Source organism: Syngnathus floridae, chromosome 3 (genome assembly GCF_059516105.1).
Source record: "Syngnathus floridae isolate MCC-2025c chromosome 3, RoL_Sflo_1.0, whole genome shotgun sequence".
Lineage (NCBI taxonomy): Eukaryota > Metazoa > Chordata > Actinopteri > Syngnathiformes > Syngnathidae > Syngnathus > Syngnathus floridae.
In genome coordinates this window covers 19,371,371-19,395,000 of record NC_142415.1, presented here as the reverse complement: position 1 = coordinate 19,395,000, position 23,630 = coordinate 19,371,371, and the positions used below count along the sequence as shown (strand labels likewise).

The following is a 23,630-nucleotide window of genomic DNA, read 5'->3' as shown; positions in this document are numbered from 1 at the left end:
ATCGCCGCGGTGGAACATCCACTTCTGGCACGCAAGCCGACGCCGCCACGCGCGCACACGCTCAATCGTCTTCCGGCATTAACAACAAGAGCCTGGATGCGACATGAATATGCATGTACGGCGGCGGCGACGTAAATAAATGTGCGCCGTCGTAATGGACTCACCCCTCGTTCACCGGCGAGGTCCGGAGAAGCGGGCCTGGCGAGCGAGCGAGCGCTCTGGATGTGGTGGTCACCCGCTGAGGTCACGTGCGCGATGGCTTGAGGTAGCTTGCGTTTAAAATTTTAAAAAAAAAGCCACTTCAACGTCAGTAAGTGTAACCTATGGTCTGGCAGCTTCAAAGCAAAATGGCTGACTTCTTGTCCCATTCCAAGCATGGATCTTTGACACTTTTTGGGGGGTTCGGTTCTAATAAAATGTTGTGTCAGTCGCTGAGCCATTTTTCACCCCCCCTCCCAAAACACAAAACTGGACGAAATCAATCAGCCCTGGTTTCCTGTTCTTTGATGGGCAAAGAAATGACAAAGTTATTTTTGATGACGAGTGACGGCTGACGCGGCTCGGCCGGACGAAGCCAAATTCCGCCGCCGCCTCCCTCGGGCGCCTTCCCCCCGACAGCGAGCACGTGAAATGGAGCGCGCGGCGCTGACAAGGCAGCGGGCGGTTCGATGTTTATCTTTACGCCGCTCGCTTTTGTCGGCACTCGTATGAAAGTGGCCTTCATCAGCTCTTCTGCCTTGCTTTGTTTTGAGAGCAGCCTTTCTTAAACGCTGGCACGGGTTGAGATGAAGACTCCGCATCGTGGTTAGTGCCACCGAAATGCTCCTGCTTCTCGGTCCGGGTCACACCTTCGGCTCGAGTCTTTGGCTCGCCGTCGAGTGTGGCTTTCCAGGACCGGGATCAGGTCAGGAAGAAGGTGTTTTGATGGGATTGGAAATAATGTTTCCAAGGGGTTACGCGATTGAAACAAAGCTTTGCAAAGCCCTGGGTGGTCTTTTTGTTAATGAAATGCGTTTCATTTGCCGCTTTGACCTCCTTTTCCTCCTCCGGGGAGGCGACATGACCCTCGGGTCGGCGTTCCCGCTCGCTCCAGCAAATAGCTTTTAGATATCCAGCCGCTAATAATCAGGTTAATGATTCGCTCTTGCGCTCTTTCCCTCAGGAGAGAAGCCCTACCGCTGCCCTCATTGCGACTACGCCGGCACCCAGTCGGCCAGCCTCAAGTACCACCTGGAGCGCCACCACCGCGAGCGCCACAACGGCTCGGCCGCCGGACACGCCCCCTCGTCGGAGCACAAGGACGACCACGCCAAGGTCTTTGCCCGTCCCGACGTTCTGCGCAATGTCTTTAAAGGCCTCCCCCCGAACTTGGACTTCAGGGCGGGGCCCTTGCTGCCGCATCAGTGGGCCGGCGTCACGGCGCCCAGCGAACGCGGGGAGCGTCATTTCGACGCCCTGGCCGACAACACCAAGGCCAACGACGGCCCGGCGGCGGCAGCGGACGGTCCCGCCAGCTTCTCCGATCTGAGCCGGGCCTACCAAAGCATGATGGGAAACGGAGTTCACTTCCAAGGCTCCCTGCAGGCCTTCATGGACAACTTTGTCCTCAGCTCCTTGAAGAAAGATCTCAAAGATAACCAGAGTCCAGTCCAGATCCAAACCACCCAGTCCTACCACGATAACGGCGAACCCAGAGCCAAGCGCGCCGCCCTGGCCGACCAGGACCGAGACGACGCACTCGAGGCCAAGCAGAATCCGGCGCCCGGAAAACCCGGCTCAAACCAGTTTGAGCCACTGGATCTGTCGGTGTCAGTCCGGAGTCCGGATTCCGGAGCCACTTCTCTCCCTGGCTCCTCGGTCACCATCCACGACAACGTGGCGTGGCACGGCTGCCTCTTCTGCTCCTTCTCCACCGCATCGCTGGAGCTCATGGCCCTTCACCTGCAGGCCAACCATCTGGGTCAGGCCCAAGCACAGAGGGCCGCCGATACGTGTAAGGAAGCTTCTCCCGCCGCCCATCGCTCGGCCGACATCAAGACTTTGCTCTCAGACAGAGACGGGGACGGCGAGAGGAACCAGATGGGCTGGAACAACCACGTGGAGCAGCCCTACAACCCTTTCCAGAGCGACTTCTACAGGCGCTTCGGCGGCTTGTACGACGGCTCTCCCCGGGGGCCGGCTCCGGGTCTCCGAGGCTACGCGGCCGCCCCCGAGCGGGACCCCGAACTGGCCTTCGGGGGAACGTCTTCGGCTCGGGGTGACCGAGTCGGCTCGTGCGGGGACCCCGACGAGGAGCCGGTCCAATCCGACGACGAGGTTCTCCCATCCGGGCGACGCCATTCCGACGAGGAGCAGGGGGAGAGGGAGGAAGCCGAAGAGGACGAGGAGCCGGATGACCGTGCGGGCCGAGAGGAAGACGGCAGCCCGCCTCCGGAGCGCCTGGAGAACCACCATAAGCAACCGCAAGACGGTTCAGTGGCCTCGGCCGTGACGCCGCCGCCGCCGCTTTTCCAGCCCAAGCAGAAGCAGCTGGCGTCCCTGGAGAAGGCGTGGCAGCAGGGCACCAACCTCCCGCCCGAAGCCCCGCCGGGGCAGCAGATGAGCATGATGTCCGTGCTTCGAGCCTACGGAGGTGACAACTTGCCGGCGGCCTTCGGCGTGAAGAGGACCGACGCGTCCCGTGAGTTTTTGGCCTCTTCCCGCACACCTCACAAAACACAAAATCCCGCGCCACGATTGACTGGCGCTAGTGGAAATTGGCCCGATTCCGAGCCAAAGGTGGGAATTCAATTTCTTTGAACGGCTTCCCTGATGACAATGCGAGGCGCTTCCATTTGTTGTCATGTCGCCAAAGAAGCACAAAGAGTTAAATGTGGTCAATTTGAGAGCCAATCATTACCCTCCGACTCGGGACTTTTTGCTTGACCCCTGTTGTTTTTGAGCACGGCATTCTTTTTCCTGTGTACAAAATGACAATGTCAGGCAAGGTCGCTGTCAGTTGTCACTTTAGGCCGTAGCGGCTTTTTGCCATTCCTTCTGTTGTTTGTCCTGAGCTAGGGATTCTGTTCGAGGAAGCGTCCCGAGTACTCATGTCTGAAAGGCAAATTCAGTTTCCAGGCGGCAAAAGGTTCCACCACTGTCTCTGGAGTGATTTGAGTCTTATCTCCAGCAAGTTGAGGGGCAATCAGGGGGGCGAGCAGCAACAGATTAATCTTTATTACGCGTTGATATTACCGGGAGCGGCGCTTGCCTGTCTCCCTCCCTAACGCTGGCTGGCTAGCTGGCTGGCTGGCAGGCCGGCTGGCCACCGCCGGGAGGGAATAACCCGGCGCAAGTCGGAGCGGGACCGGGAGCTCCTCGCCATGTCTCCTAACTCTCTTAGTGTTCATAAAGGCGGCTCCCTCCCAGAAGAAGGCCATTACTTTATAAGACTGGTCGATGTATGACCCTGTGAAAAATGAACTGCCAGCTTTCATGATTGCGCTCGGGTTACAGCCGCTCCCCGAGACGCGGCCGGGAAATCGTTTTTCTCTTTGTCTCTTTTTACACTTTTTACTGGGCCTTCAAGTGTCAGAGGGAGGGAGGGGCTAAACGTCGCAAAGCCGCTTTCACGGCGGTGTCCGCGTATACAAAGCGCTGGATCCCAAATTCATCTGGCACAATACAATGCTGTTGAAATCTCCAAAGATGGCTGCAGGACCGGAGCAAGGGAGCGCCTCCCCGGCCGGGATGACTTTGCTCCAAATATTCATGCTAATTAGCACGCGGCGTGACCTTTGCGACTGACAGCAGATGCTCTGTCGTCAAGGATCTCACTCCTATCGTGTAAACGCGTACCCAGTCCCTTTCTATACGTGTTGTCGTATGTTGCGGCTCATCACGTGCTGAGCGTGTAGGCGCCATCAGGAATGTTTGACCTTCTGTTGATGAGCTCGCCCAACAAAGGCCGTTTTGACGCCAGCCGTCAGGTGCAAATGGACGATAAATATTTTTGGGGCCGCCAATCACCACCCTACGTGGGTGGCGGTCGTCTCTTTCCGAGCGCGTGCGTGACCGTCCAGGCGGCGCCGCCTAAGTGGCCGGCAGCCCGGGAATTCCATTTATCAATAAAAGTGATTAACGGCCAGCCCTGAGGTCTCAGACGCGCTGGCCGGGCCGACGCGCGATCGATAGCGTGATCAAACGCGACAGCGTTCGTGGCGCACCTTCGACGCCATACCGTTCACACTCCCAAATAGGATGTTGCGCAATCTTTGCCTCCGATGATGCAATCCCATTGTGGCAGCGTTTACATTGTGATTTTTCTCTTGGGCTATGATACCATTCACTCCCATTATAAATCTGTTCCGAATAATAACCCGTCCCCCAACGGTGACGATTGGCGGGGTAAATTGTCGGAAGAACTACCAGACTGAAACAATCAGTCTTGTTGTGCGCCATCAGTTCGCTTGTGTGCTCGCCGTTTGACTCCAATCATGCACCTTGTTTTTTGGTTTTTTTTTTTTTTTTCCTCTCACCGTTGTTGTCTTTGCACACCTGTGCTCCTTCCTTCACACTTCCAACTTGTGATAAAGCAAAACGTGGTAATTGCCAATAATGTCGTCCTCATCGGGTGGTTAATTACCACGAACGCGCTTACGGCGCTCGCTCGCGCGCGTACTCGACGCTCCGACAGGTTGAAACCTTCGGGGACCCCCGTGTGCTCACTAATGAGCTCGACGGAGTTCTCACCTGCGCCCCGGGTGCTCACTCTTTTCGACACATTCATGCGAAAGTTTAGCGTAACCACGTGGATGGAGGACATTTGTCTCGGCAACGCACAAAAGTCACAAAAATCGCCTCCCTAGAAGATCTGGTAGAAGGAAGCGTCCATCCGGGTGGACTGCGGCGGTGGCTTGCGTCGTTAGCAGGTTAGCTCCCCGCGCGTTGACGCCAAAGCTCCTCAGCGTTAGCTCACGTATGATTATCCACCCGCGCCTTTGTTAGCGGAACCTTTGTTCCCTGTGTCAGCTCGGCTTCAGTGGCTCCTCGTTCGTCTGGCGGCGACACGCCGACAAAGAGCGAGCAGCCAGCCGCTCGCGACTTTGACTTAAAGGGGAGTTGCCGTCGACTGGCACAGCACCCAAGGCCGCTTGATGTTTCTTACCTTCAAGTTAAAGTGCCGAATTCAAAAGGGCAGTTGATGTTGAAGGCTCAGTGGCACCACTGATGATAATGGCTGCCTCTGACATCGACATTGTTCAACAAGTAAGCCTTGTCTTCAAGAGGATCGGATCGCTGTTTGCTAGCTTGAATTGATTTCAAGGGACGCGAGCTAGCTTCTTGGCTGGAAAGGGATGTCTCCCTTTGTCCCCCCTCCGTCAGCGTTTGGTCATGGGTAGCGGACGGATGGGCGTCTGGTCTTCAGACGCGCTCATCATCTCGAGTCAATGCTTTGTTGACAGCTTTTGAGGCGAACACGTGCGTTTGACGCTAAACATTTGTTAGCGGCTCGCTAGCCACGAGAGGGCCGGCGAGTTAAAGGTCTGCGCAAGTGAAAGGCTAATTGGCGTGCCGGCGTGTGGCCTTCCAGGCTTGTTCAAAGTTCAGCACATTGTCTGATTTGTGTGCGCTAAAGGCTGATTTCATTTCACGTCCAAACTTGAGTCGCTAACTCAGCCGCGCTTGGAGTTGAAAGGCTAACGTGCGTCTCATTGGCGTTAGCTCCGAGTCAAAGTGCACTCGGCACCTCCCCGCCGTTTCCGAATTGTTGTTTCGGAGCTCCGAGTCGAAAGGGTAACGTGCGTCTCGTTGGCGTTCGCTCCGAGTCAAAGTGCACTCGGCACCTCTCCGCCGTTTCCCAATTGTTGTGTCGGAGCTCCGAGTTAAAGGCTAATGGGCTCTGCTCGGCTTGGAGCTGGCTCTTCTCTTCCTCCTTGCTTTTGTGAGGAGCGAGGAAAAGACGCTACTTTCCCAATGCCGACAGATGAATAAGTCTTGACTTTGCTCGCTGCTCAAATGGACCTTTCCTGGCCCGTCTGGAAGCCGCCGTCAGCATTAGCATCAAGCGTGCAGAGAGTGGCGTTGGAGATTCATTCCCTGCAGTCGTACCTGTCGCCGGGCCGGGGCGGTTGTCATTTCAGCGCCGGCCGACCGACCGACCGGCCGGCCCCTTTTCAAAAGCTGCGCCGAGCAACGCGGATCCAGTTACGCCGGCGAGGACAGCAAAGTTCCGGGACAATTTCTCTATTCATTATTCAGTTGGGGAATAGCGTGGGAGCTTCCCCGAAGCCGAGCTGAAGATCAGATTGTGCGCGTGCTCATCTTTGATGACTCCGTTCCCAGCCGCACACAATAATGCGGCGGCGGCGGCGGGCGCCAAACGTGAAGAAACGGCTGGTAAATTGGCCTTCCGACCCGATATATCCGTGCGTCTCGTTAGTTTGCTGTTTGTTTCGTTTTCTTCGCCGACTCCCGGAGACTTTGTTCACTTTGACGCCATCCTCTTAAGGATGCCGCCTTCCCCGTCCCCGGGCGCCCCCGAGATGTGAAGAGGAAGGCGCCCCCGAGGAGTTGTACTCATAAAGCCGGCTCCGCTTCGCACGGCCTGGCTCAGCTCAGCTCGGCTCGGCTCGGCTCGGGGGAGCGTAATAACGACACTTACGCGTAATGAGACGCACGCCGCCGCTTGAAGGGAAAAGGCGCAGCAGATACGTATATAAGAAAAGCAGCGGAGCTAGGTGGGAGAAACTATGTCAACTTTTATTTCCCGTGTTATTCCACATCAATGGCGGCGGCGCCGATATAAACAGACAAACATACACAGGTAACGCCTTTCAAGCGCTCTGTGGCAATTAAGGACAAATAAGTCGACTTCGCCGAGCGAGCGCCGTCCCGACCGCTCGCTCAATCGGCACCTTTGATTTCCACATCACACGACGACGGCGAGGTGTAAATAAATAAGTCAAATAAACAAAGTTGCAGAGAAGCTTGGCAGGGAGGAGGGGGGGAGCGGAAAGCAGCGGGGAATAAAGTAAGACTAGCGAGCGTGCGCACCCAGACGTTCATCGTATCGTTAGCGCTGACAAAAAATGTAAACGCCAGTGCGCCTGCCGCAAATCCCAGCGACAGAATTCTTCTCTTATGAGCCAATTGAAATTTCAAACCAATCTCAAAATGGATTGTCACCTGTGCCATTTTTTTTTTTATCATTTAAGAAAAAATTATCATCTTAAATGATAATAATGATAATAATAGAATTTTATTTATTTTGTATTCATGTTTTTTCATTTGATCAGCCATCTTACCTGGCCCGAGCTCGCCTGGGAGGAAGGACACGACGTTCAAAACAAAGGCCGCTTTTGACTTTTTTTTGTTTTTTTGAAGGCCTCGTTAAACAGCAGGCAGGCTCCGGCAATCCGCTTTAATCAGATTAATAATCACGTCTAACCTCGTTTTGGCCGGGCACCGGACGACCTCGGCGCACAAAAGCTCGCATTGTGACGCTTTACATCATTAGCAAAAATGAATGCGGCCGTCGCTAGGAAGCGCACAAAAGGCCGGCAGATTGCATGCCGGCCGGCCGTCCGTCCGGCGGGATTAGAGTTTCCCGGATGGGAAGGACCTCCGCGGCGCGTTCGCAGTAACATGAATCGTCCCTTTTAAGAGAGATATGCTTTCATGGGAATTATGAGAGGTACAGTAAGCGTCCTCGCAACACTGCGCCTCTTTGTTCCCACCGGAACAACTTTTTTTGCGCGCTGCCACTGGCCCTTTGATTCGCCAGCGTTGTCATCGGCTCCTGGAATGAATGTGCGCCTTTTTCACCGCCAATCAAATATTCATGAAGTGGGCCGCGGCGGTCGCACGGCCATATGCTTGCTCGCCTCGGCAGCTTGCGGTGGCGAGACGGCGGCGAGATGCCGCCATCGCTCATCTGCAGGTGCGCAAACGCAACATCACGTAGTTAGCCAAAGTTTCGCACAGAAACTGCCGTCTCTCAAATTGAGACGGTCGGCTTCAGGCAAGATGTGGCGTGGCGTGGCGTGGACGAGGGCCGCCGCAACCAAACAGCCCAACTTCACTTTTCTTTGTGTGCAAGTTTAGCGCCAAGCGTTCCGTGCCGTCATGAAGGGAGAGACGGCGGCGGCGAGGTTCCGACTCCATTGACGGCGAGATTCCAGCAAGAGGAAGCGAGGGAGGGAGGGAGGGTGTCGGGATTAAAAGCGGGGGATTAGCAGCATACTTTAAAATAAATCTCCTTTAATGTGAAACCTCATCCCCGCTCATTCCCAAAAAGGAAGCGTTTTCCGTCAAATGATTTTTTTCAGTATTCGCTAGGGGGCTAACGCTAACAAACAAGCTAAAAGAGGCCCAAAAATTGACGTTGGTGACGGACGTATGTCGTGTACGCTATCAGTTGATGGATGCATCACGCCATCATTTTTGCATTTTCTCACTCCTTGCCTCGTCACATCCTATCGCAAAGGCTGCTAGACAAGAGGACTGGCTACTTTAAGGGGGCGAAGCCATCCATCCATCCATCCATCCATCCTTCCATCCACCCATCCATCCATCCATCCATCTATCCATCAGACACGCCATCGTCTCACTTCACTATCACTTCTTTTGCTTTATCTTCTGTGGCTTTACGATGTCACTTCCTTTAATCTCATCTCTCCGTCTTTTATTGGCTGCCATGGTTCATCGCTCCTTTTTGACATCCATCACTCCATGGCATCATCTCACTCTTCTACCACTTGAAAGATGTTCTTCTCACCAGGCAGGCAGGCATGGCTCCATCCGTTCTCTTCATGGCTCCATCTTTCACCTCATCCCACGTCACTCTATCCCATGTCACTCCATCTTCAGCCACTCCACCTTCTATCGCTTAACCATCTATCCATCCATCACTCACTCCATCGGCATCAATCTTCTGTCTCACTCCTCTCTTTTTGCCGTCATGTCTTTCGTGCATCTTTGGTTCATCACGCCATCTTTTGCACTCTTCCATCACATCACTCCCTAATCACTCCATCTTTGTCAATAAAGACCCCCTCCCTCCCTCCCTCCCTCTCTTCTCCACTTCTCTTCCACTCCTTTGCGGCGTCGTGTGATGATGCGCTCCCACGTTTGGGATTTGCAAAGTGACGGCAACGACGTGGGCCTCCTCCCTCCCTCCCTCCCTCACTCCCTCCCCCTCCGTCATAAAAGACGATATTTGTTGCAAGGTCAACACGGACCGACACATGACAAACGATCTCAAGATGGCCGCATCATCTGTCCTCTAATTGTTGGCCGCATCCTGCTCTCTCTCTCTCTCTCTCCTCCCCCCTCCCTCTGTCTCTCTCTCTCTCCCTCTGTCTCTCTCTCTTTCCTTCCCTCCCTGTCTTTATTCACTCACTTCCAGCTCTGGAATGTGATGTCACTTTTGAGCATGTGTGCGTGCGTGTGAACACATGAACGAGAAGAGAAGCAAATGGTGTCCGGAAACGTGTGCATGCTGTTTCTGTATCAGGCAGCAGACTTGGCAGCAGATGCACCACGAGTATTATGGACAAGCTGCTCATCAGATGGGAGATGCTTTCTTTCTCGCCCCCCCTCCTCCTTCCTCCTCCACCCCAAAACTCTCCCCCCTCCCTCCCTCTCAAGCTTGTCTGAGATCTCCCCGTTGTGTACTGCACGGCCACATCGTGTTCATCCCAAAAAATATGAGCGGTGAGCTCATCCAGCTCTCGACTCTGAACAATTGGCCATTTTTGCTTACTTTTGTCCAGGTCCCGTTCCTTTTGCTGCTCCCGTGACCTTTGCTCGAAAAACTAAGTAATTCAGGAAAGAAAAAGGTCTTTACCCTTTGACGGAATCCAAGTGATTTCCAGACACAACATTGCAATTGCGTACCGCTTTGATGTTGTCATTAGCATCTGGACGCGGTGAGGTTTCCTCGGCTTCAGTCGCCGGGCATCGCGCCACGGGACGCCATTTTCTAACGAGGCTACGTCGGGTTAGACAGCGCACGCAATCAAATAGGCCTGTTTATTAGACAGAAGGCTTGCTCACCTGGAGACGCCACAGCAGACACAGCAGCCGCAGCGGCGAGGCAACTTGCTAGCTTACTAGCTTGCTAGCTTGCTAGCTTGCTTGCTTGCTTGCTTGCTTGTTTGCAGGCTGCTGCTAAATGAACACTTTTTTTTCTTCCTTTATTTCTTTCTTTCTTTCTTTCTTTCTTTCTTTCTCTCGTCCTCTTGTCGTATGCACTTGCGTGTGACAAGTTTTCAAATTTTGTCTTACCTCCCTCCACCAAGCACTTTGATTTTTTGAACCATTTCAAATTCATCCAAATGGGCATGATTTCAACATTTGATTGGAACGCTTTACATGTTTTATATGGTTCCCATTGCATGATTTCTTTGTGTTTATAATTTGGGTGTCAATACAAATTGAATGATCGGACAGACGGACAGACACAAAGCGAGGCCAGAGACTTTTGAATGACCCAGTAAGTGTTTTAAAGAGGCAGCAGAAGCAGTTGTGAGTGTGCTTGGTTTTTTTATTGCATTTTCAAAATGAAATATCGGACACTATAGATCCTCTTGCGGCACACACAAAAAGAAAAAAAAAGTGTTCTCGGGTCGGTATGCCGAGGTTGCAGTATCGGACGTGGCCGCACTTTTTTCTTTCTTTTACAAAGTGTGCTTTAGCGTGTGCAGAGTAATGATCATATCCAAATATCAATATGAGAAAGAGTGCCTTCTAAAGAAGATGAATGGCTATTGACGTTTAAATAACTGTGGCGTAAGAGAGATGGAGCGAGCGAGCGAGCGGGGGAAGGCGAGTGAGCGAGCGAGAGCGGCCAAATCATATTTTCCATCCATGTTTTCTTGTTGGGGAGGGGGGAGCAGCTGCAAATGGACCAGGTGGGGAACAAGCGGATTGCGCAAGTGCGCTGGAAACAAAAAAGTGCGAGCGAGCGACTTGACTTCCGAGATCCCTTCCGCCATTCGGGCAGGCCGGCAAATATTGACATGGGATGAACAAACCTTGCCGCACGCTTGCAAGCGTGTTTGTTGAAAGCGAGAACATGCCACTGAGCTTAATAAGAATCCAAAGACGCCAATATGGAAATTCATGCGCCGTGTTTTTATGTGCTCAGCTGCCAGCCGACAGACAGACAGATATCCGGACAGATGCGGATATCCAACACTGTTGATGTAAACATGAAAAGACGGCTCACCAAATGAGCCCGAGTCGGACAATAAAGGCGCAAAGTGGAGCCTTTTTTTTTTTTGCTCGTGCTGTAATCCAAATAAAATTGAGACAAACAGACGAATAAATTAAAGCTTGAATTTGGGAGACGCGCCAGACGGGGAGAAGGAACGTGCACTTTGAAGGACGAGTGACGTTGTTGAGGGAAAGCAAAATGGCCACATTTGCAGTCCAAACTAAATGGCTGCCACCGCGCTTTCAATTCCTCGCTGAAATTCCCCAATATTTGCAAGAAAGGGACAAATTTACTGTCAAATGTCTATTTGGAACCAACTTTTGTCTTCCCGCGATAGACACGCCGACCAAAAAGAACGTTCTGACGTCCTGGTTTCAAAATGTGGACATTTTTGGGGCAAATGCTGATTGGCCAAGAAAGGAAGGCGTTTGCTAATGAAACAAACAGCTGAATAAATAATTTGCCATGGCTCCGTCCGTCCGTCCGCCGGCCGTATTTGCATTTCAAATATATTTGAGCGCGGCGGCGGCGCTTTTTAAATGCCACAACACAAACTGATGCCAATCACCTTCGTCTGGCAGGCAGCTGACATTAAAAGGCGACCTGCGGCCTCGGCGCGCGCGCACAAATAATTGCGTTTATCTGCTGCGCCTCCGTCAGCTCGTTACTTTAATATCACTTTACATTTGAATATCACCTCCACGCAACGCCGCGCCAAAATAAGAGAACCGTCGGCAGGCGGGCGTGTGGCGGGAAGTCACGCGTCCCCCCCCCAGCTCCTCCCCCCCCCACACACACACACACACTTCTCCCCCCGCCCGTCACTTTGCCATATTCCTTTTTGTAATTTACACCAAATCCAATCGCTGCCACTCATGCAGAGTCAAAGAAAAAGAAAAAAAAAATGCTGTAAATTGACAGCGTGCAGGGAAACAGCTGCTGCCATATTTACAGCAAAGACCACTCTAAAATATTAAAGATCACCGGCGGCGGCGGCGGCAACGCGTCTGAAGCCATCTGCTTTCTATTAAAACATCACACGCAAAATAAGGCGGCGCTCGCTCTCGCTCGCTCGCTCGCACGGCCGCCTTTTTTTCCACCTGAGGGAAGATTGCATCGACACCACGCAAAAGCAAAGTGACACATTCAAGGACACTTTGGACAGCTCAGTGCTCGGCCACTTTTATTGCCGTTTGCAAAACATTGAGAGAATCTTGTCAAGACACGGACAGGAGAGAAAAGGCCTCCTTCCCACATTTCCGCCTCCCTCGCCAAGGCGTATGCTGACTCAGTGTTCTGACCCGATAGAGGCTTGTGCCGATCTGGTCTTACTACAAAGATGGAGGCGAGCTTTGCGTGACCAGGCTCTGACGACTTTGCGGGAGGTCCCCTGCTGCCAAAACGGAGGATTTGCCTTGGGAGTGCAAGTTCTCAACTAAGAATAGAAGGCGCTGGGTGACTTTTCAGGAGAGGAAAAGCACTTGCGTCTTTCAATTCATAGGAATGGCCAAGCTGGCCTGAGTCTTAGTCATCCATGCGCAAAGGTGGAATCTCCACTCAGCCACGACGGTCTTTCTCATGGCATGAATGGCGCAAATGGCGTCGTGTGTGATGTCATCACCATGAGGTTGGCGCTGACATAAAGCGCTGGCTGGCTGGCTGGCTGGCTGGCTGGCTGGCTGGCTGGCTGGCTGGCTGGCTGGCTGGCTGGCTGGCTGGCTGGCTGGCTGTTGTTTTCCTGCAAGGAGGACCCCCGCTGATGGCGCTTCCCCCCCCCCTCCCTCTCATCATCACCGTGCCTCCGCCTCCCAACGCCGCCATCATCCCTCCTCATCATGGCGGGGAGTCACAGGTGTGTGACAATAATTACACCGACACTCTGGCAAAGAAAAAGAAATAATGTGCTTTGCAGCATTTAATAAGTTTGCGGTAAAAGAGGCAGCGTAACTGGATCGCGGGGCTCTTAAGAGCACGCCGCCACCACCAGCTGGGGCTCCCCGGCCGTAATGTGCCAATATGCGTGGAGAGCGACCCCCCCCCACCCCAAACCGCCATGGGCGGGCACAAGCGTCGCTCGCATGGTGATCGGGTTAACAGCACGGGCCATCTGTCCAGCGCCCGTTTGGCTTCCTCTGCTTGGTCATCTGAAAGTGTGAGGGAGGGAGGTGGGAGGGAGGTCCCCAAACGTCTGCTACCCCGACGTAATCTGTCAATAATGATGTCATCATACATGGTTGGTGTCGTCAATGGATCGCTCATCTGCAGAAGCGTGGGCCGATGATTGCGGGCGACGCTGCTGCTGCCATTTGAGCTGGAAACAGGAAGTAGAAGTGACATTTGCTCTGGGAAGAAGACGTTGCACGGAAGCAAGAGGGGGGGGGGAGGGCTACGTCAACTTCAAACAACGGCCGTCACCAGTCACGATGCTTTTGTCCGTTCCGTCACTTCTTAAAGTTTCCAAGCGGTCGTCTGCTCATCAAAGCCACTTCAAAAGCGTCCGTCCGTCCGTCTGTCCGTCAGCCCCAACGGTGGCATCAGCCGGGCCCCCTGGAGGAAAAATATTTGATCTGTCCTCTTTGCCCCATCATAGCCGGCGGATGACGACAGCAGGGACCGAGGAGCAAAGAACAAGTTCTTTAGTCATTGCGACTGACACGCTAGCTGCTAGCAGGTTGTTAGCATCAGCCCGAGCTCGAGCCGACGTCAATTGTAGGGGGTGGGATTTTTGCCGTTTATTTTTCCGGAGATTGCAAAGTCATTCCGTAGGGTCTCGATAACATTTTTGCAACAACAACTCTCGGGGTGGTCTGAGACTTGAATGCACATGTGCGCTGATCTTTGTTATTATTATAATACATGAATGCGTGGCCTGTGATGTTTCAAAAGTACAAGAGTTTGAAAAACAAGCACTGCTGGAAATCACTTTGACACGTAAGGAATAATTGAAAGCATTTATCAAGCGTGAATCCCAAACATGTGCCGAGCAAAGCGGCTAAAATGTGGCACTTTTTTTTCTGGATTTTTTTTAATCAGTGAATGTGATCTGAAGCAGGAAGCGCACACAGAAAAGAAGAATGAAGTCATGGGTGGAAAGTGTTTACTGGCACGGCGCGGCCTCCCGTTAACCTCCTCTCCAATGTTTCCGACAAGTTTGTCAGCAAAGATGAAAAAAAAAAGGATTTCAAACGTTTCCGTCAAAGCGACTCTTTTTGGAAAATGACGGACAATTGGGAGCCGTCTGACCCGGACCCGCTGAAATGATTGACAGCTCCATCAACGCGTACCTTCCTTTCTTTCTTTACCGTCATTTGTTTGTGTTCTTTAGGAACATGGCAACAGGTGATGCCATTTTTTGATTTTGAAATCAGAGTTAAAGTGACTGGCAACAAACATCATCCCTCCATCCATCTATCCCTCCATCCATCCATCCATCCCTCCATCCATCCATCCATCCATCCATCCATCCATCCATCCATCCATCCATCCGTGCATCCATCAATCCATCCATCCCTCCATCCCTCCCTCCATCCATCCCTCCCTCCCTCCATCCATCCCTCCCTCCATCCATCCATCCCTCCATCCATCCATCCCTCCATCCATCCATCCCTCCATCCCTCCCTCCATCCCTCCATCCATCCATCCATCCATCCATCCATCCATCCGTGCATCCATCCCTCCATCCCTCCATCATCCATCCATCCCTCCCTCCATCCATCCATCCATCCATCCATCCATCCATCTATCTATCCCATCCATTGCCGTTGTACTTGCTAAGCTTACAATGTATTTGTTCTGTTACAATTTCACCCAATGACTATCTTTTTCTAATATCATATATTGATTAAAAAAAAAAAAAAATCAAAGGAGCCCACACATAACCAATGGAACGCATTAAGAGCCTCATGCACATTGTTTGGATGGCTGTAAATCCACGTGCACACGCGTGGTGCGTGTGCATGTTATTTGTGGCCGTGTGCATCAGTCATCTCTTAAGCGTGTGAGCTCAGACTCCATAATTACCTTCCTTTCACATCATGTCTGCCACATGAACTGTATATCCATCTTGACTCCTATAGAAGATAGGCCACGCCCTCTTCTTCCTCTCTGCCTGTCTCACGCGCACACACACACACAGTACAGAAACAGCTGGTAGCATTATTGACACACAGTGTGCTCGCTCGGGGGGGAGGAAGAGGGAGAATCAAATGGGGCCGATGAATATGTGATTGGAAAGCCTGCACGTAGCCCCTTTTGGCGTGAATGCTGTCAGCAACGCGGGTTTGTCACATGTCAGCTGGTCACGCGCAAAGGACACGCGCACGAGCACGCCGGGTTGAAAAGGTGCAATGTTTTCCTGCGCTAATCACTGTCGCTGTGAGTAGCAAACACAAAACAGGCGCTAATCTCTCCTATTGTGCATCCGTAGTATTGTCAGGTGAAGACAACACATGCTTAAGTGCTGTGTGAACAAAAATGAGTCGGTACACCTTTAATACTTCTGGGTCAAAAATAACTCCAATTTTCTTTTCTCATCCTTGACTGATCATTTGAAATGTTGAGTTTCTCCGTTTCAGCGAATAACATGAACGCCGGTGATGTCTTCAAACATAAAAATGATTGTGGGAAAAGAGACAGGAAGCTAGCTAGCTAGCGGTATTTTGACCATGACGAATGAATACGTGCGTGAGTGCGCTGGCTTCATTTGTCTGCCTGCACGTTGCTTCACGGCTTGCCTTGCGTTCCGATCTCGCACCACAACACAGACGCTCTTTGTTCGCTAGCCCACCTATGGCGTTCTGCATTGTTTGTTAGCATTAAGCTAACTTTGCTAAGGCAAAACCATGTGCTTGGACTTGCTTTTTTATGCTTGATTTGATGATAAACTTCAGTGGTCTCATTGTTGCGGTAATTCGTTGCTCTCCGTCCACTGAGTCGAGTATCTCAAAATGCAAAAGAAATCTGCCATAAAGCGATTTGGACACCCCCTTAAACAAAAAGGGCAAAAACGCCTGGTGCACGAGGAAGAGCAGTCGCTCGACGCTGCCGCTGATGAGGCGCCCGCAATTTGTCCAGCAGCGGGCCGCGGCTAAGTGAGCCTCAACTGACCAGAAAGGATGGGCCGCTGTCTGTTAGCCACGTAATGGACTCGTCCAATTAGGAGGCGGCGAGATGGCGCACGCTTCATTACGACCCCGAGACCCACGGCGTCACGTCACAAATGATTTTAGGACAAACTCACGTGGTGATTGTCTCGTCTTAACGCGGCGCTCCCCATCGAGTCCTCGGCAGCGTGCGGAAATAAAATACATGAAAATGCTATGTAAGAGCTCGCCTGGGTTTCCTCCCAGCCTGCGTCTGCAAGGGAATGCACCAAAAATAAATCAAGTCTAAATGATACATTCATTTTAGTTTTGAACATTTCGCGGACCGCCAGCAATACCGTCAGGGACCACTCGAGGGCCGCAGACCACCGGTTGACAAAGGCAGATCTAATGGAAGAGCAGAAAATAGTTTTCTTGTTGCGTTTGTGGCAATTTTCAGACTGAAGGTGCTCGGCGAGTTGTCGGCTTCTTGTGTTTTGCTTGTCTTAAAGCCTCGCTAGGCAGGCAGGCAGGTGCTGTCATTGATTTGAGGCGCCCGTTCACATGAGACGGACGGGAGAGCCGCCGCTGCCGCCGCCGCCGCCGCTATTGGGGAATCTCTCAATAAATCAATGCGACTTGAAAGGCAAGTGGGGGCCCGGTCTCTTTGGAGAAGCTCTCCGGTGTCCATCCGCAAGGTTATTTTGTCAATGGCTGCTAATCCAGGTCCATTTTTTTCCCGCCGTTTACCGAGCGAGCGCCGTTCTCATGACTGAAGTCGGACGGCCTTGGGAAGAAGAGCACAAAAGCAAAGGCTATGGATCGCTGCGGCTAAAATGGGAGTTCAGAAAGAGGTTGCTCTTTCTTCAATCTGAGGATTTTCTTCCACAAAGCACAATGGATCTCAAGCCCCCTTTTTCCTTCCGCTTTCTTAGCCATTTGGGCTCTCAAGTAGCAAAAGGACCGTACGCCTTCCCGCAGGTCACATTGCTTGCGTCAAATGTTCTCCACCACTTGGCCTCTTGGACCATTCGCTTCAACGTGGACTTTTGAATTGTGACTGTTTTTCCTTCGGTCAACTTTTGAGACAAAAAGTTGATTGGCTCTCAGATGACGAAAATGTTGCCTGCCGCGTGGCTTGTCGGAGCGAGCGCTCCTGCCGCAACTCTCCTTGGCCTGGACCAGCTCTCGGCCTTTTGTTCATTTCCTGCCAGTCGGAAGGAACCGCTTGGATAACGCCGCAGAGCGCCTGGTCATGTGGCATCTGCGATGTCAGGGTGGTAACGGCTTCACAAAAGTGCTGAGCCATCCATCCATGGCGCAAGCGTGCGCTTCCTGTCCCACTTCATCGGAGGGGTGCAAAGGAGGTCCACAAAAACCTTGTTTGCAAGCTCCTTTGCGTGGTGATCCTTAATGAGCTCATCCTCCTCTTTCCCATCGCCGCCATTTCAAGCCGTGGCCTTTCTGCCTGCGCATTCCTGCGCCATGACGTGACATTGTTGATGAATAAAAGGCCGTATTATGTTACCCCCCCTCCCACCCAGTAAAAGGGCAAAGTGGACCACTTTTTATCTGCTGAACGAATCAATCAGGATTATGTCAGCGCAAAGGAATCACACACTGCGAGGTTTGGGAAGCGAGAGGAGAAAGCCGCTCCTGCTGACAACAGCGTCATTCTTTCTGCATTGATTGTTTTAGTTTCAATTTGGCTCACTCATAATGTCAGCACTTGGTTGCCACGTGGTTGGTTCCACGCTTCCAGGTTTAAATCTGGAAAAAAAACGACTCTTTAGGTGGCAAGTGACGGCCACTCACGTCTCTGAAGGGAGCAGCAAGCTAGTCTCTCTCTAGACCGAGTGAGTGACCTCTGGAAAAGGCAAAAGTGAAGGCTGGATCTTTCTATATGCGAGGGCTGGCTCTTTCTATATGCGACGTCTGGTTCCCTCGCCCCCACTCGTTGGTCTTTTTGAGGATTGCGAGGGCACTAATTAGCATTTGAGCGCTGATGATTAGGAGATCAAACAGAGATCCAATGCCATTTCCGTCCATTAATGCTCCGGCTTTAGAGCGGCTGTCAAGGCCGTGACGCATCCTACCCTTGTGAGGAGATGACAGCCTGGGGGGGGATACGGCAGTAAACGTTTCGGTCGGCAGTGTTTTGTGCCAAATTTGGGGGAAAGGATTGGAAATCCATTTTGTAAACAAAAATATATATACTACAGCTCTGAAATGTTACGTATACGCTCGTCAAAGGAAATATAAGTCACACCATCCCAGCCAGCGAGTTTCGATGTTTTCTTTAAAGACAAAAAAAAAGATTGTGCCCACGGCTGATGGACGGGAAACATGACATTTCACCAGACTGCCTTTCCCAATTCAGCGAAAATTGGGCATTACAAACAAGATCGCCTCCTGCTAAGTTGATGCATCGATCGTGGCCTCCAATCAACCTGAACACAAACGGCGGCGCAACACTCGTAGACAGGCAATATCGCGTATCTTCTTCATCCTCTGCAAGGACGGATTCATTTACCGTATGAGATTGCCGCTCATCCTCGTCCTATCAAAGTGTTTCCTTACGGTCTTGTCAGATCGCCCCCTCGTGGCCGGCATTCGCTTGGCATTCGGCCGTCATCGGCGCGTGAGCGATGACCTCGCCGCCCGTCGCTGTTAACGACCTCGCCGCTCCCAGCTCCATTTTCCCCTCTCATCAAAAACATTAAGAAGGAAGCAGAAAGAAAAAGAAGAAGAAAAAAAAAACATTTCTTCCCGCCAGTCGTTTGCAGCCGCATTGTATTTATGCACTGCAGGAAAAAAAAGAAGGTAATAGATCAAGCACATTCCATTATTCTCTTATAAGATCATTAGCAAATATAATTAGATATGAAAGAAAGTAATTTGGAGAGGCGAGCTGAGGAAAGCGCTATCAGGCACACAAGACAGATTGTAGCATCGCAGTGTTTGGGCTTAAATTGCTCAGCGGAGCTTTTATCTCCACGCCAATCTTTCAGCCTCAGAAATAGTTTGAGAGGCGCCGCACCGCACCGCATCGCACCGCACCGCCGACCAGAACAAACGTGCACTTCACTCGTGTGCTTATTTGATTTAAATTTAAAAAATAAAAAAAGGACTCATTAAAGGCTTGACATTGCTTCTTAGCTTCCTAGTTATTCTCCTCTGGCCAGATACGTGTGGAGGGAGGGGAGGGCTTTCCCACCCGCCCTCGCAAACAGTGCGTTTTTTGCCCCGGAGGCCAGTCCGGGAACTGCGTCGGACTTTCTTTTAATCGCCTCTACTTTTGGCCATATCCAGATTTTGTCCTGAAGAGATTGTTAGCGCCCTCTACTGTCAGAAATGTTCCCGTGCGTTCCTGTCACACACGCGCGCGCACACAAACAGGCAAACAAGTTTTGATTCCGCTTTTGAGGTTATTTTCTGCCACTTTAATAAACGCAAGTAGCACGCAAATGGACTTTTGATGTGTGTGCAGCCACACACACACACACACATCACCACTGCAGGGTGTGTTTGTCAAATAGACGTGAGCCCAAAAGCAGAGTCACAATTCCGCCGCCCCAAATTTGCCGCCGTGGCGGCGGCGTGTTCTTCCTCCTCGAAGCGCTTTGAGGGATGAGGAGGGAGAATGTGGATTTTTCTCCTCTTTTGTGCAAATCACAGAGAGCAGCAGCGGGCCCGTCTATAAACATCCTGTATTCATTAAAAGCATCTAAAAATACGCTTGTTTTGCTCCCTCACTTCCTTGATCCTTTTGGTTGCTCGCGCTGCAATTTACATATTTACCATTGTTAGATCAAGTGACTTGATGTTGAACCGAAAGCTTTGATAAGGACAAAATCTCCGTCTTTGACTCCAAGAAGTAGACAGCGCCGCTGATCTGGCCGCTGAGCTTGCCGCTGATCCAGCACTGATCCAGCGCTGCTACTGCCCAAATGGTTTTCAAACTTAGTTTCCTGGATGCTTGCTCACATTTCTGACTTGAATTCAACGGGGGGGCGGATTGGTTGATAAGATTTGGACAATTGCGCCAGTTTGACTTAGCAACGTGAACTTGGACGAGAGGTGTCAAAAGTCTCGGAAAGTCGGCCGAGCAGGATGTTTGAGTTCCGAGACAAACTTGTCCTAGAGGTCTATCCGCTTGAGTTGCAAAATTGCCTGGGTTCAAAGCCCGCAAGCCGGTTTTGCTCGACAATGTGAGATTTGCTACAAATGCCCATCATGAGTAGACTTTGCGCCTGCTTCTTGCTCTTCTTAGGCCTGGCTCTCAGAGTGCTGTCCTACCGACCGCCACGGGAGGGCGCACCATGAAAGCAAAGCAAAGCATCAACATGGATCGATTTGATAGTGTCTGAGAATTGATTGTCTTCACAATGAAAGGAAGAAGCGACGTGATGTCAGATTTGTTGCACTGATGGACAAAGTTAGTTTGTTGTAGTTGTTTTCTGTCTTATCTTTGAGTTGCAGTTCTTGAATTGTCATTCCCGCCGATCAAATCAGAAGCACTTTTTTTTTCTTTAAAACAAAAAATGACTTTGAAAGATAAGCTCAAACAACATTTTTTAGAGAATAGGAGAAGAAACTGGAAAATGTTGTGTATAGGCATAGCGTCAACTACGCTTATGAATTAAAAACACGCAAAGTTGCCCTAAATGTGTAAAGTTGCTTGGGGAGACGCTTAAAAAAGATGGCTCATTGATGAAGAGTGAAAATTAAATATGGACTCGAATCTGGGCTGATGATATTTGCCATTTGGTCTCGTGACTTGGGGGTTGAATTTGTGGTTGATGTCATTGCCATTTGTGTTCCCAATCTGTGAAACGTTCTGTTGAGCTTGGTCACGTCAGGCTTGACTCGCTGTGTTGCACTGCCATCTGCTGGTCACGTTGAAAACCTTTTTTTTTTCTTTTTTTTGGTCAGTGCCCGCCTGGCTGTCGGAAGAGGAGCAGCAGCCGGTGACCCTTGGCCCCTCTCTGACCTTGGACCAGGACCACCTCAACAGCGACCTTGATGAGCTCGGCGACCTCGGCCGCAGCCAGCAAGACTAACCGCCAACGTGATGAAGAAGAAAAACGTTTGTTTTGAAACTACCTGTGTGACGGACGACGAGCACTTGCCGTCAACTTTTTCATTCCTTCTTTCCTGTATTCCGCCAAGACTTGCTACACATATAAATATATCGTACTCGGAATGTATTCTTCTGTAGACTAGCCACGCTAGCGCGCAGGCTAACTGTTAGCGATGGCCGTCCAGGCCGTCAGTAAATAGGCGGGGAAAAAAGCAACAACACGACAAGAAGGAAAAAAAACAACAAGCAATGTGCGTATTGAGGGTTCTTTCCATTTTCAACTAAGAATCACAAAGTGACTGATTGTTTTGTTTGTTTGTTTGTTTTAAATCTAACTGCAAAAATTACTTGATTGGCCAGATTTCAAGTCAAAGTTTTGGCTCAGCTTTACTTGTGGTTGAGCAACGCTAGTTGAAGAAGTTCATGTCGTGCTTTTTTTTTTCTTTTTTTTTTTTCCAGCAACCTAAAGTTGCAATGTGGGAAGTTTGGCCTTTTATGTTATATGACAGAAAACTAAGAACAAAGCAATCAGTCCTATTAGAGATCTTTTTTTTTATATATATATCTTTTTTTTTGGAAAGAAGCAATGATGCACTGCTGACTTTAACAATGTGTTTGATGATTGTGAACAAGGAGCACTTGAACTGCCCCAAGATGTACTTTGACCCCCAAAGCCCCTCATAGCGGCATACCTCCATCACCCTGCCCCACCCGGCCCCGCCCCTTTTATGGGGGAAGGGGTCTTTCTCTGTGTACATTAAGAGATTTAGGAAGACGTTCCCAAGGAGCGTCGTTAAAAAAAAAAAAAAAAAAAGAGGCATTTCCCAAGCCTGCGTTCTTCTTAGGAAGAATTAAAAGAAAAAAAACAAAGAAGGTTTTGTAAAATAGCGCCGGCCGTCGTTGTTGCACAGTGTTGCTGAGTACTACTGATGAGGACGAGGAAGATGTATTTGCTTGCTCCGTGAGAAGAAAGGCAAAGAAAAGGAGAAGAAACTGGAAAAGATGGACATGTGAATAGCCTTAGTGTGGACTATTGCTATGCTAGACACTGATTTGGCTCACCTTGTCATTTTTCATCCAAACACACACACACATTGGTATATTCCACTTGGAGGTGAGCATCCTGATTGAAACCCAAATCTACCTTGTGATGAGTTGCAGATGGCCACCTGTTGAAGATGAGAAGAGTCATCCAAGTGAATAATAGGGCCCCAAACATTGAAGAATTTTCGCCAGCATGGTCGGTCCATCCGGAAAAGAAAAATCACAAACAAAAGATGACAATCGTTCGCCGTGCTGCAAAGCGTCAAGGGCGCATGGATGAGGCTGAGGATGAAGGTGATGCTGCTCTGCTGACCATGCATAGCGGGCGGGACTCCTCTCCTTGTCGCTTGGCCTTTTCCCTGACGCTTGACTGACTGACTGACCGCTTGGGGTTCTCGCCAGCATTTTGCACTGTGATTGTATGATGAGCAAGATGATGAGGAAGATGAGATGATTCCCTGAAGGCCGCCGCCGCCGTCGTGTGTTTGTGCATCTCCCTCGGCGTCGTGAAATGTTTCCGTCTTTTTTTTTCATGTGAAGAGAACGATTTTAACGCGCTAATGTACAGTCCCCGATAAAATGGTCGTAATATTAATAATAATCATAATAATGGTATGGTAATAATAATCAACCTCGCCCGCCCCCATTTCTTTTCATCCCAGCCAAGACTTTAGTTGGATCTATACTCGATGTGGCTTTGACTTTTTCTTTGGACTTCCTCGGAGCCGCCGGCGGCCGGCCGGCCTGCGTGCGTGCCGGCCTGCGTGCGTGCGTGCGCGCCTGCGTGCGTGCGTGCGCGAGCGAGGGGTCGCCGGAGGGGTGGCGAGCGGTCGCGTTCCACATCCTCTCCTGGTGTCTTGTGTTTGGCAGATGCTTCGTTTTGTAACTACTGAACTGTACTTATAAGAAAAATAAAATTTATTCCAACTCCAAAAAAAAGAAAAAAAAAAAGAAAAGATGACATCTGCTGCGTTCTTCTTACCTGGCCATCCAACCAAAATGCGACAAGTTTGGAAAAAAAAAAAAACTCATTCGTTGGCACTGTTGAAAAGAAAATGTTGATTTTGAGTGAAAGAAATTGTGATTGATTTCAGGTTAAGAACTAAAACTTTCAATGATGGATGTATTTGTTGTTAAATATCTTTTGACTTTAATGTCAACATTTTCTTTTCATTTCACTGTGACTTGATTTTAAAAATGAGTCCGTGGTCAGAAAGTTTAA

The 23,630-nt window shown here is 50.7% G+C and overlaps 1 protein-coding gene and 1 long non-coding RNA gene across 5 annotated transcripts in view; one reads left to right on the top strand and one right to left on the bottom strand.

Annotated features, from left to right (window-relative positions):
• The window catches only part of znf536 (zinc finger protein 536), a 136,777-nt gene extending 113,408 nt beyond the window's left edge, over positions 1–23,369 (top strand). For 3 of the 4 annotated variants that reach the window (XM_088371466.1, XM_088371470.1, XM_088371467.1), the window contains exons 7-8: positions 1,163–2,680; positions 21,217–23,369. In XM_088371466.1, the coding sequence (XP_088227592.1) occupies positions 1,163–2,680; positions 21,217–21,344 (1,646 nt within the window). In that variant the 3' untranslated portion in view covers positions 21,345–23,369. The remainder of the gene's footprint in view (positions 1–1,162; positions 2,681–21,216) is intronic. The other variant, XM_088371468.1, reaches the window with a different exon arrangement.
• LOC148400975 (uncharacterized) lies at positions 13,009–16,628 on the bottom strand. Its single transcript, XR_015857774.1, has 3 exons — positions 16,440–16,628; positions 13,616–13,747; positions 13,009–13,511 (listed from the first exon to the last, which is right to left on the bottom strand). It is a non-coding gene; the product is annotated as an uncharacterized LOC148400975 (long non-coding RNA).
• Positions 23,370–23,630: the final 261 nt, after the last annotated feature.